The 14,258-nt window shown below is 38.6% G+C and overlaps 1 protein-coding gene across 1 annotated transcript; it reads left to right on the plus strand.

The window, feature by feature from the left end:
* The first annotated feature begins 9,379 nt into the window (after positions 1 to 9,379).
* On the plus strand, positions 9,380 to 13,339 carry LOC112197920 (protein MAK16 homolog). The gene is made up of 9 exons (XM_024338887.2): positions 9,380 to 9,612; positions 9,717 to 9,826; positions 10,771 to 10,889; positions 11,185 to 11,282; positions 11,477 to 11,564; positions 11,655 to 11,804; positions 11,961 to 12,069; positions 12,307 to 12,419; positions 12,890 to 13,339. Exons 1-9 carry the CDS (start codon positions 9,551 to 9,553, stop codon positions 12,932 to 12,934), a joined length of 894 nt encoding a protein of 297 aa, XP_024194655.1. The 5' UTR covers positions 9,380 to 9,550; the 3' UTR covers positions 12,935 to 13,339.
* Positions 13,340 to 14,258: the final 919 nt, after the last annotated feature.

A 14,258-nucleotide genomic window follows, 5' to 3' on the forward strand; every position in this document is an offset into this window, starting at 1 on the left:
CCTGCTATTCTAAAGAAATGCGGCAGAAAGACCAAATTTGCATGTATAAAACAAGATCAAATTTGCGGCACACTAACAATGAATTTCTGTAATTGAATTCAACATTCTAGCCGAATCAAGAAGGTTCAATTCAAACACAAAAAAAGACCATACAAAGTCAAAGTACCAATTTCGGAACCTCAACAAGATCAAGTAGCAAGTAAGTGCCATTGAGAGCAAATCACATACATCAACAACTTCCTAATTCATCGAAAAGAACAGCGGAAAAATGATACTTTTGATACACTGTTGGGTGCTATTTGAGCTTGGAGAGCTTATTTGCAACTTAGATGCAAGTGACGTAGATGTAGATTTGGAAGGAGATGCAGATCGAGGAAGCGAGCCGAGGCGAAAGAAAAGAGGATTGAGAAACCTGGTCGAGGCCGAGGTAGAGGGGGATCGACTGACCGAGAGGGAAGAGCGAGAGAGAGAGATATGTAGTCGACGAAAATGGTAGTTGAGGTCGATGGTGGCGAGAATCGACGCCTGTTCGTTGAGGTTCCAGCCCATAGCGGCCTGGGCCTGGGCGAGCCTGTTGCTGGTGAAGACGTCGTGGTGGGCAGCCTGAGTCTGATAGTAGCAGAGTTGGGGCTTTGTAGGGCAGAGAGAGGAGAGAGAGAAAGAGAGAGCGAGAGAGGGAGAGAGAGAGAGAGAGAATTAATTTTCTGAAAATTTTATTTTAGAATTTTAGAATTTTCCCTGCTATGTGGGCCCCACCAGTGTCAAGTTGGCATGCCACATCAGCTACTTAACGGCTCCATTTGACAGAATCATGACGAAGGGATCTATTGGACAAGAAATGATAGTGTGAGGGTGTTTTTGATGAAATTGAAAGTCCAAGGACTGAATTGATTTTAGACCCAAACCACAGGGTACTAAACAATATTTAGCCCTATTATGGTGGAAGTCCTAGCCAAAATAAAGGAGCACTCTTAATATAGCACGATGAAATATCAAGCATGTTGAAAGCATCTTCGTGCTTACTTTGGTCACTTGTCTTCCAGAGTGGCTTGATAAAAATCCGCTATAGTATAGAATGCAAAACATGCATATGCCCAATGCTTAATTCCATCTCACATGTAGAAAGCATTCTCATGATTTTTGGGCACCACTTATATGGTCTTTTCATTTGCCACTATTCCACTTTTTGTGGTTATGATTTGGCCATGACAAAATTGGCTTTATGACAACCCATATAAGATGGCAAGCTCTTCCAACATATGTATCTTTTAGAGGTGCATAATGCAACTATACTCCACTAGATAAACTATTCCGAAGTCATCGATCAATCAGATCTACAAGACCTGAGATTATTGTTATTACCAGAGCTTTAAAGACCATGAACACGATCGCATTATGTTGTTGACACAACGTTTTCATACATGGGATATGTCAGGATTTAGAACTTCAGGTTCTTGTACAATCTCATGTTGAAAACAACTTACTCAAAACTTTAGGTTCAAGGGTGACACATACTAGAACTTTTTCATTCTAGATCTACTTAAAACTTCAGGTTCGAGTCTACACAATTAGAAGCTTTAGGTTCTAAGAGTGGAGTGAACTTCAGATTCACATGTAATTATAAGAAGAGAGACTGTACGCCCATTTTCATGTAATACCAAGTTGAGGAACTTCTAGTCTTCTTATAATCGGGAAACATTAAGTTTCCATCATATATTTACTCGTAACTTCTAGTTCGAGTTTTACTAATTAGAACTGCATATTCTAAAATATGGTATTTACATGTGACCATCTTGTAGTAGCATCAATCATGACCATAAAATATGGAAATGGTCTACAAGATGGTTGGATAGGCCCACGAATGTCCTCTTGAACTCTTTGTAAAAATGATGGGGAATTTGGATTAAGCTTTGCAAAAGATGGCCTCATCATCAACTTTCCTTGTGAGCATGCTTTACAAGGATTATTGCTTGGCAAAATAATATTCTTATTCAACAATGGGTGTCCATTGGAATTTGCGATAATCCTATGTATTATGGTGGATCCGGGGTGACCCAAATGGTCATGCCAGAGCATAAATGTATGTTGATCAGTGAACTGCTAGTTCACGACATGGTATGCCTCAATTGACTTAATGGTTGTATAATACAAACCAAATGAGAGGGCAACCAATCTTTCCAATATACGCATTTGGCTGTAAGTATTGGAAGTAATGCAAATATATTCCACATTATTCTCATTTGTGGTCTCTATGTGGTATCCATTCAAGCGTATATCTTTAAAACTCAAAGATTCCTTCTACATCTGGAGGAGTATAATGCCTCTTGAATGGATAATTGAGTACCACTTGGTAACCGAATATGAGCTCTTCCATAGCTTTCAATTATGTCTGCAGGACATCAAAAGGTTGTCACTTTTGCTCTTGTCAAACTTGAATTGGAGAAATATTTTTGATATCGAAGGATCGTGTGCGTGGTCGCACTGTTACAAGACATATGCCTTCTCCATCTTTCTTCAGTTGAGAGCATCCATTTTTGATACTTGAATATGAATAAGCCATGTATGTACTCGAAGCTTCAGGTTCGAGACTTTATTATTAGAACTTCTTGGTTCTAAATTTTGGTGGTTTGAACTTCGGGTCAAACACTTAGTACTTGAAACTTCGGGTTCGAGACAAACCAACTAGGAACTTCGTGTTCTAAATTTTGGTAGTTTGAACTTGGGGTTCAAACTTTTAGCACTCAAAACTTCGGGTTCGAGATAGACCAATTAGGAACTTCCGGTTTCTCATAATGAATAAGGATATAAATGATTAAATGTATCATAAACAAACACAAGGATGGTAATAAGTCAAGACGATAAAGAATGTGTACTTACCTTATTGATGTGTGTGTCTAGCAAGATGCCTAGAACAACTTGAATATTGATGCCCACTCGCACAATGAATGTTGTAGATACAATTGAATTTCAAATTGTACATATCCTCGTGGTTGACATAATAAATATTGGAGAATACCATATGAACAAAGAGCAAGCAAGTTAAACTCTAGATCAAGTGTATTACCCAGAACGAAGTTGCACCATATGACTCTTAAAACTCCGGGAGCTTATACGAGAGACTATTGTGTTGATAACGTGTTATAAAATGAGATAACTTGCTTGCTAGATAATAGAATATAAAGAGAGAATAATGGATGAGGGGAAAGAGGTGTGTCTTCTCATTAGTTCCCTTTAAATAAGGGTAGAGTTACTTGATGATCACACTAACTTGGTGATCACTCATATGGTAACTTGATGATCACTCACAAGATGACTTGGTGATCACTCCCAAGGTTACTTGGTGACCACTCTTATGGTTTCTTGATGATCAATCTCAAGTTTCCTTAATTTACATAATGAACTCTAACTAATGAGTATTACATGTTGTCCCAAAATAATTATGTGGACAGCCACCTTCTTAGGTGATAGATTAAACACAAAATAGAATCTCTCTTCTCTCTCTCTCTCTCTCTTGTTCGTCTCTTCTGGTTTTTGACCTTTCTTCTTCTTCTTCTTTTGCGTTTAGTTGTGCTTCATCCATTCTTCTTCTCATTTTTTTTTCTTTTTTCTTCCTCCCTAATCCCCATCAAATCAACACAGATCATCTAGTTACAATAAATTCCATCATCAGATCAACATCAGATCTTCTAATTATAACATATTTCATCATCAAATCAACATCATCAGATCATCCTCATCTCTAACATCAGTGAATCTCCTCCGGCAAATCCACTCAAAACCGAACAATACCAACTGAAAATTCGGCATGCCGACAGTCGATATACCGACTATGTCGGATCGGTAGCGGTTTGAAAATCCTGATACCGACGAAGGTCAGTTCGTCAGCGATTTGGGAAAAAATAGATCGGTTTAGTACCGAATCCAACCCTAAAAATTATAGGCGAAAGCTCTAATAAAGTCAAGTCTCTAATCTAAAAAAACATTGGAAATAATCTTGACTTGACCACTAGACAGGAAATGCCAACTAACTTCAACAACTTTAGATACACCATGCAAAACTACGTACATTGGGCCCTTCAAAACACAAAATCTGGAGTTATATTAGTTCATTTACTTTGGTAAATCCCCTTAGCGAGCCGATCTTACTATGTGTGATCCGTAGCCTTAATGACTAATCATTTCCGTGAGAAATGGAAATTCGGCTCCACGTGCATACATACCATTAACTTGATTATAAATTTTGAACCTTCTTCATTGTGTGGATCAGAGAAGTCATAAATGGTAATGTTTTGACATTGTTGTCTATTGACTATATATTGAGTATTTCAGTATATGCTAAATATATGCATATTTATGATGTAAGCTGGTTAGGTGCGCATCCGTTAGTTAACGGAAGATAATTAGGGATGGCATTTTAACCCATGGATATGGGTACTTATGGGTATTTATTTCTTTCGGGTATATTTTTATGGGTATGGGTACCCGTTTATAAATTTTGGGCGGGTATGGATATTTTATAGAATACCCATATAGAAATGGGTGGGTATGGGTGTTACCCACAGGTACTTAAATTTTATCCAAATACCCAAAAAAAATTATTTTTATAAATCAAACTCTGTTCACTGCCCGATTTCCGCCATTGATTTTCTCCTATCTTGTGGCTTGTCGTACTCCGTCGACAACTTCAGCATGCTTGCGCTCAGTGTCGGCTAGGTCAACCACCAGGATCTTAAACTGGGTTTGAGTTGGTTGACTAGAACTGAAACTTGTGTGGTCGTCACCCGAGTGTAAGAAGATTGATGGGATTATGGTGACTCCGGCGTTGACGATCCCTTTGACGCCAGTTTTGGATTGGTCAAAAGCCTTCAGTTATTGAAGACGCTCTTCGTTGGTGCTAGAATTCTCATAGACCATCTTCGTTGGTGTTAGATCATTGTTTGGCCACCACTTAACAAAAAAAAAAGATTATTCTTAGATCTTCTGCTCACAGCTTGAAAGAGGGCTGCTCACGAGGGGCGGTCAACTCATTGGGTGTGGTGTAATGAGGGTTTTGGCTTTTACACAGTAAACAGAGTCAGTTATGGCTATGTGATCATCGATTTTTTTTTTTTTTTTGGGGGCAAATATCATCGATCTATTCTATTAGAGAAAATGCACCCCAAGAATCAATAGGTAAAGGCAACAGGCAAGGCAAGGTTTTGCCTCCCATTTGTGCATCTCAGGTTCAGGAGGTATTCTAATGCATTGCAACCTTCCTTTAGGGTTCCATGTAGAAACACAATCAAGAAGGAGATTATGAAGATTTATGAATTTAAGAAAGAAGAGACAATGAAGCTTATATAGCTGCATTGGAATCAAGGAGTATAATTTTGCTTATCAACTTAACACACTAAAGTAGTAATATTCAGACCCAAGAAAAACTATAAAATATTAATAAGTATTTGTAAAATATATATATATATATATAGTAGTAAGTTTGAAAAATTCACCAACGGTGTCTGGACACTTAGGGGACTTTCAGAATGATACCTGAACTTACAAAGTTATCAATGTGATACCTGGACTCATTTTTTCGTATCAATGTCGTACCTATGACCAATTTCCGTAACGGCTCCGTGACGGAAAATGGCTGTGGGTATCACATTGATACGAAAAAATGAGTCCAGGTATCACATTGATAACTTTGTAAGTTCAGGTATCATTCTGAAAGTCCCTAAGTGTCCAGACACCGTTGGTGAATTTTTCCCAATTTTGCACGTGAGTCACTTAATTAAGACAAAATGACCGATTTACCCTCAAATTCTTTCTTTCTTTTCTTTTCTTTTTTTCTTTATTCTTCTTTCTTTCTTTCTTTCTTTCTTCTTCTTCTTTTCTGGTTTCTTCTTCCCCTGATTTGAATCATCAAGATTCAAATCATCTTGCTCGTCCGATTCCCACCGCCGCTGCGTCTCAATCCACCTTCATGCACCACAGATGTTTCTGGTTCCCCCAACTTCAAATCCTATAGCAAATTGAAATTGTGGGTTGAGGCTTCACCGTTCACTCCGAGTTCATCCCCGCTGCCGCCGCCAATGACTTGACCACCACCACTCTCGTTCTCTCCTCCAACCCCCTTTTATACACCATTGATCAGAAACTCAGACCCCGCCAGCCCTGCACTCTCAAATCACAGCTCCAATCACACCCCTCCATCCTCTCCTTCTTCCCGACATGCAACACCACCTCCACACCATCCTCACCTGCAACTTCATCGGTTTAGCCGACAACTTCGGCCTCTAGCCCAACTTCGATCAGAGGCAATTTTAGGCAGACAAAGATTAACAACTTCGGCCTCAACACCATCCTCACCTGCAGAAAATTCGAGCTGTTCTTATTCACCAGCTTCGCCACTCCGCTGCTACCCACCATTGTACCTCGCCGATTAGTAAACAAAGGACTCGGAGCCTCCACCAACGAGAAATTGAGGCTCACGTTCTGCGTGTCCTGCGCGGCCAATCGACGACCTTGCTAGGCTGGTCGTATCCAAGCCGGTCCTGCATGTCGTAGAATTGAATGGCGGTGTGGGCGACAAGCCTGATACTGCGATCCCTGGGGCCTTTGGTGGTGCAAACCTTGCTGTGGCTGTCCTTCCGGCCGGTGGCTCTTAGAATGTGGCCTTGAGCCTCCACGATTTCGCTAGTGGTGGAGGAAGAAGCAGTCCTTATCCCCAAACCCAATCGAGAAGCAGCGGAGGATGACGTTGTTGTGCGGTGGTGAAGGTTGTTGTGGTCAAGTCATTGGCGACGGCGGCGGGGATGAACTCGGAATGTGCGGTGAAGCCTCAATCCACAATTTCAATTTGCTATAGGATTTGAAGTTGGGGGAACCAGAAACATCTGTGGTGCATGAAGGTGGATTGAGACACAGCGGCGGTGGGAATCGGACGAGCAAGATGATTTGAATCTTGATGATTCAAATCAGGGGAAGAAGAAACCAGAAAAGAAGAAGAAGAAAGAAAGAAAGAAAGAAAGAAGAATAAAGAAAAAAAGAAAAGAAAAGAAAGAAAGAATTTGAGGGTAAATCGGTCATTTTGTCTTAATTAAGTGACTCACGTGCAAAATTGGGAAAAATTCACTAACGGTGTCTGGACACTTAGGGACTTTCAGAATGATACCTGAACTTACAAAGTTATCAATGTGATACCTGGACTCATTTTTTTGTATCAATGTGATACCTACGGCCAATTTCCGTCATGGAGCCGTTACGGAAATTGGTCACATGTACGACATTGATATGAAAAAATGAGTCCAGGTATCACATTGATAACTTTGTAAGTTCAGGTATCATTCTGAAAGTCCCTTAAGTGTCCAGACACCGTTGGTGAATTTTTCCCAAAAAAAAATATCCATATTGAAAACGGGTAAATTGGTGGGTATGAGTTTACCCGTTCAGAAATGGGTTGGGTAAATACCCATACCCGCGAATTATTTGATGGGTATTACCTGCGAACAATTATTGGGTAGGTATTACCCAATGGGTACAAATGCCAACTTGAAGGATAATCCAAGTAGATAAGGGCTTGAAGGTACGCTGCACTTACCGATTGTTGAAATCCAATTGAAAGTGAAATCTCGATTGATCAATGTCTTTTTTCGATCCAATTACAAAAATGTAATCTATTTATTTATTTATACGCCATATGATATTCCAATTATTGTTTTTTTTGTTACATATATTCAAATTATTATTGAATAGCTGAAAGTCACTCATTCCAATATTAATGTCAAAAGTCATGTAACCACCACAGATGGTCGAGTTGGTAAAAACCTCCAGGTGTGAAACCCCCATACCCGGGGTTGAATATCGCCGACACTGATTGGAGTTCAAATCCCAATATATTCTTGGTGGCTAGGGGGGAGAAAGCATTTTGACATGAGCCCCCGTGTATGGATTAGTCTCTGGGTTTAGGGACCCTTTGAGGATACCCCGTGATCTCGATAAAAGATGTCAAGAGTCATGTTCGCCTACTCGATCAATCAGTTGTGCTCAACTACTATTAAATTTAAATTAACGGTGACCAAATATTTTTTGATCGAAAGAGGTCAGCCAATTCATTAAGTTTAGCAAGCAATACAAAAACGAAATACCTCTATGAGGTCGACTGAAAAAGAATCGTCTCTCAGAGCACCATAAACTTCTATTATAAAACATAGAATAAGAACCCGGCATACCCCAGACACCCACCTTTTAAAAAGTCTATGCACCATTATTCTAACAAAAAGCTAGAAGCTCCGAAGGCAAAATAAAATGTTCATCAAAGCACCTAGTCTTTGCGACCTAATCTCTTAAAAAAAAAAACAGACAAAAAGACTCGGCAACCTGAAGAAAGTCCATAATGAACATAAAGCTAAAAAAAAAAAAAAAAAAGAGCCTAAGGCCAAAGAAGTTTACCCCAGGCCAATATCCTTGGAACCCAGTAGCAAACCCTAGCAGCAAAGCAGCCGCCCAACTCATCAGGACCACCTTTAGTAACGCCGCCGCAAAAGCCTTTGCCACCGCAATAAATGCCCTTGCAGCCCCCGAAGTTGATCAATACTGCCGCATAAACCCATACTCAGGCCAGACAGAAGCAGATCCAATTTTCGCAGGAGAGAGTGAACTCCATCACCATCGCTCAACTACTACAACGATAATAACAAAGAAAAATAGGCTGTAGCCCAAGAGCAAGGAGCATCGTTGAACATCGCCATCACCACCAAGAAGTAGACAAAAGAAAAGTGAACAGACACTTTTCTCCGTCGAAGGTAACGAACCGCCACTAGACAGGGCCAGTCGCCGTCGAGATACCTCTCTTGCGAGAGTTAGAGGAGTTCTGAATTGAGTTTTTGAAAATTTCACCGAACTCATGTATTTTTTATAACGGTGATCAAATATAATATGTACTCATCCTAAATATTTATAATAAATTCTAATTTCAAATGATCTATATGGCATATGCAATGTTAAATGTTATGTCCTCTTTACAACAATTTTTCAGAATTAGGAACTATATCTATCACATGATTCACATCATATGTCATGTCGTTTAGGGCTCAAATTTTATCATAGTATATGAGGAAAGATAACATTGTCAGAAAAATCAGAGCAACTTAGTAGATACAAGAGAGAAATCTCATAGAATTTTCGAAATCGTTTGACAAACTCCAAAATAAACTTCTAAGTGGAAGAAAGGAAGAATAATAAAATGATATGGAGCATCTAGGCAACAACGGCCGATTCTTACGTTATTCAAGAAATCAAAATTTTCATAGTTACATATCTATATTGAATTAAAGAAAAGAAAAAGAAAAAAAAAAAGATCGAGCCATGGTTAAGACACAACAAAGAGTTGAGGGTAACATTTACACGACGTCGTATCGAGCGTCTTCTGACGGTGACACTGCCTCTCGGTGCAAATTTCGTAATAAACCCTCTAAAACCCTAGCCCGCTCGCCCAATCCCAAAATCCCGAAACCTCAATCTCCCGGAAATCAACCGCTTAATCTCAGGAATTGAACGGATTTGATCAAATATGCAGCACGACGAGGTGATATGGCAGGTCATCAGGCACAAGCACTGCAGCTTCATGTCCAAGTACGTCGTCGTTTTCTTCCTCCCCTGTCTCTAAACTTTGTACAATTTACTTCACACCTTAAGAATTTGATTTCTAATTGGGTTGTCCCTTTTGGCATTGGTAGAATCGAAACCGGGATTTTCTGTAGAAACCCTTATAACGTCACCGGGATTTGTAATCGGAGCTCTTGCCCTCTGGCCAATAGTCGCTACGCCACCATTCGCGACCACGATGGTACTTGTTTCTTTCTTGTTTTTGTTGTTCTCTAAGAAATTTCTCATCTTTCATATGTATTAGGATCGACTGCATGTGCAATTTTAGGTTTGCCTCTATTTGCTTAAATCTTTCTGTGCACAATCTTAGATGTTGAATGATAGGTAGGAGCCAGAGGTAAGAAGTCCGGTTTTCGATTCGGAACACTAATTGGTAGAATGAGGAAAGGGGCAGATGTTTAAACCAATGTTCATTCTTTTATTTTGGACAACCCTTTTAGTTAAACCAACTAAAGTAATCTACTTTCTTTTCGGTATAGTGATATGTTAGCTTCTTTACAAATGATGACCTCTAATGAGCCAGGCAGGACATTAGTATCTCCTCAGTCACCAAAAAAACCTGCAAAACCTTTCATCCATAGAAATGCCATCACTTGATACTGTCTGTTAACGAAAAGGATTTGGAAAATGCTGGATGCAGCTTTTTTTCTACTCGAAACTACAATATAAGAGATCAAACAATCTGCAGTGTCATTTGCAGGCCACTGGAAGCTTACATTTAGCTTCTTGTCAGTGTGATTTTACTTAAAAATTTCTACTGTGGTGCTGATATCAATGAACTGATTCATACAATAGACTCTATCCCATCATATGCTTGTGTTGACGAAATGAGATCTGTGGGTTTATAGATTCAGCATTCATGTATTCTTCAGTCAAGGGAGATTGAGAGAATACACAATGGAACTCTCTTCTATGTTGCTAATAACATCATTGCTTATGTATGCTACCGATCATTAGTCTTTTATCTTTATATGAATACTATAGAAATAGCTTTACCAAAACCAAACAAATCGTAGGTACATAATCCGTTCATAGGGTTGTGTTCATATCTGTTATCAACGGATTTATTCATACACTACCAGCAATGATCATAATCTTTTATGTGGTTTTGTTGGTGTCCTGCAGGAGTCTTCTATCTTTATATGAAAACTATAGAAAGAGCACATATGCCAAACAAATTGTGGGAAAGAGTTAAGTTGCCCAGGAATTATGAGAAAGCACTTGAAATCATCGACAAACATCTGGTATTGAAAATCTTCTCTCTCATTTTGTGTTCTTTTTTTTTTTGAATTTGTCAAGGGGAACCTAAAGGCTTCCTAGGCCCAAGATAAACCCCTTCGACGCATGTGAAATGCTCCAACTGTGCATTGCAGCACAGTGCCTGACCACTTTGACAGCTTCGAGATTCGAACCTAGGTTGGGGAGCACACCCAACTAGACAAGAACCACTAAGCCACTTGCAGTGGTTATTTTTGTGTTCTTTATCCAGAGCTATAGATCTTGATATTGTTAATCAGCATGGCCTTTCTGAATGGACAGATGTATTGGCCTAAGTTTCTTGTACATAAAACAAAGCAACGGCTCACTAAAATGACTCAGATGCGGATACGCATGAGGAAGCTTGCTTTGAAAACAAGGTATACATCATCTGATTTTCTAATTACTTCCTTCCATAGCTCCTCACTTTATAATAATAATTAGTACTTTAAACAAAGAAAAATTGCCCAGAAGAATGGCTTCAGAGTTCACAGCACTAGTTTTATCACTCTTGTAATCTTGATATTAATATATTCACCCATTGGATGTTGCATTCTTTTGTTCTGTTTAACAGGGAGAAAATAATGACAACACCAAGGAAGGAAATAAAGAGAGAAGCTAGAAGAGAGGAGAAGGCTGAAAAAGCTGCAGTCTTGGATAAGGTCATAACTTATGCTACTGCTACACACCATAAATGTACTAAATGTATATCTTATTTCCACTAGCTCTCCTAACGTCCTATTCTTCCGCAGAGCATTGAGAAAGAACTATTAGAACGCCTTAAGAATGGAGTTTATGGTGATCTACATAAAGATATATATAATTACCCTTTTGATAAATACCAAAAAGTCCTTGAAGGGGAAGAACAGAATACTGAAAGAGAAGAAGAAGAAGACTACGAGGTATTCATGTGCAATCTTATTATTGCCTTCTTTTAGGATGAGCAAGTATCTCCATTTCTAGTATGTAGATGTGATATATTTGATTGCAGGCTTTTCTTAAAGATTTAGATTTGTATTTTATGGTCATTTAAATACACTTGTTCGTGGAATAAGCAGGATGGTGAGATAGAATATGTTGAAGGTTATGACGAGCTTGAAGAGGAGGATGATATTGAAGATCTGGGTGGTCATGCAATGGACTATTCTCATGCAGATGATGATAGTGGTAGAGCTAAATTATATACCTTAACAAATACTGTAGAAAGTAGATGTTTGCGTAGTCTATACTCCATACTAAATTTGCACAACCCCAGTGTTCATACCATATGTGTGAGTCTGGTGGTTTGACTTTTGAGTAAAAAGATAAATGGGTTATGAGGTTCTTTTCTCTTTTCTGCATAAACAATTACTGGAAAAATCGTATGTCTGTATCAAATGGACTGAATACATCTTAATGGTGCAGTTGGAATGGGTGTAGAGCCAGAAGCAGGTACTGGCAAGAGAGGGAGAAAGTCTCGAAAGTTTGAGAAAGATGGAGCTGTTGCCAAATCGAAGAAACCTAGGGTACTTGTTGAGGTAATGGCTAGTTATGTCTCTTCTATTCCGCTACCTTGTCAATATTAACTTACTTTAGTTGAATCATTCTAACAAGTTATGTGACAATGAATGGTTATTATTGATGAGAAATTACTGTGAAGGGTACAAAATTACTGGAGTACTTTAGTTGGTTGCAGCATAGACATATCACATTCTTCTTGAGTTAAAAGTGTTGATATATCGCTTTAATTTGAAACTAGTGCCACTGTCACTTTAAGACTGCTAAACAAAATCATCTTTTTGTATTCTTGGTATTGGATTAAATGATCACAGTTTGATAGTAGATCGTATTTTACGTAAGTCAAATCCCTATTATCACTGAGCAATTGATTAGTAGTCTTTATATACATATAAATGACGTGTTATAAAATAAACCTGAAAACTGACCCAAAATAACTTGCTCTGCCATATCTTTTATATCTAATCTAAATCTCTTCAATATTGATCAGGTGGAGTATGAAGATGGTCAGCATAGACAAAAGGCAGTTCACTAAGAGCTTATGCTTGTTTTGTTCATTCGTTCTGTTAAGGACATGGTCAGAATTGTTTCTTCTTGTGAGGTTGGTTGTTGATTTTCGAAAGCTTGCTGTGGAAAGAAGGAACTGGCTGTGGATCTAGGAACAGTCCAAAGATTTTGAAATTATGAATTATGTTTACAAGAGAATTTTTTTTTTTTGTTATTTGTATTCTGAGAAAACCAATGTTACCCACCGAGCTAATTTGTCGAGTTGCAAGCAGGAGCCTACTCTACATTTCCTTTTACGCAAAGATCTAGTTGGATTTAGCAGGCCATTCCATATTGTAGTCATTGGTTTTCTGAGTTGTAAACCTTTTCTTTCTTTATAACAATGAAATACACTCATTTGTTGCTACTATTAAGAATTTTCGGATTTGGTTTTCTTTTATGCATTATTTCCTTTGTTCATATGGACTTGATCTATTCTACAGTTGTTGATGAATGTTGTTATTTAGCACTATTCCTGTTCTTGTTTGCAATTTGCAATTAAACATTTTACCTATGTTCAGGTGGTAACTTCTTTGATCTTAGAGATCAAATTTTCCTATATTTTGGCCTCACCTTGTTTGTCAAAATGAAATATGACAACCACATGGTGGTTTCACGGGTTTTTGGCTAAACCATTTTTCTAATATAAGTGAATGATAATATATTTTCTTAAATTCTTGAAGTTAGATTGTGCAGACTACTACAGAGATGGCACAACTACCAAAGCGGGTCAACTATGATCGAGTGTGTTTCACATGTTGCCATTCATTTAGACTCTCAAACTCACCTATTCTCAAGCATGACATCCTTCCAAATGGCCAATGACATCAACCCTCTTTTCCTTTCCCCAAATTTCATTCTCCCAGAGTCACAGGCCGCACCTCACTCAGATTTCAACTTTGGATTCAATTCTCATCATTGACTTGAATGACTATGACACTGACAACTTGGTTCAGAAGATATTACAAGCTTCTGAGGTCTATGGCTTTTTCCAGATCATCAACCATGGAGCACCTGAGGAAATATGCGATAGAATGATGACTACCTATACACAATTCTTCAAACTTTCTGCTGAAGAAAAGGCACAGTACTTCACTACAGATCACACCAAGCAGGTCAAGCTTTTCAACCTACTTCCTCAAGATTCAAGGTCAAGAACAGGTCACCATGTGGAGTGAAACCCATCTTTGGCATCGCACCAATCTGTTACCTGAAAATCCTCCCCAATACCGGTACACTTTTTTCGTAGCTTTAGCTTTCGGATCTGCTAATTCATTTCAAAAGTTTGATCATTTTCCTTTGTTTGTTGGGTT

Source organism: Rosa chinensis, chromosome 4, assembly GCF_002994745.2.
Source record: "Rosa chinensis cultivar Old Blush chromosome 4, RchiOBHm-V2, whole genome shotgun sequence".
Lineage (NCBI taxonomy): Eukaryota > Viridiplantae > Streptophyta > Magnoliopsida > Rosales > Rosaceae > Rosa > Rosa chinensis.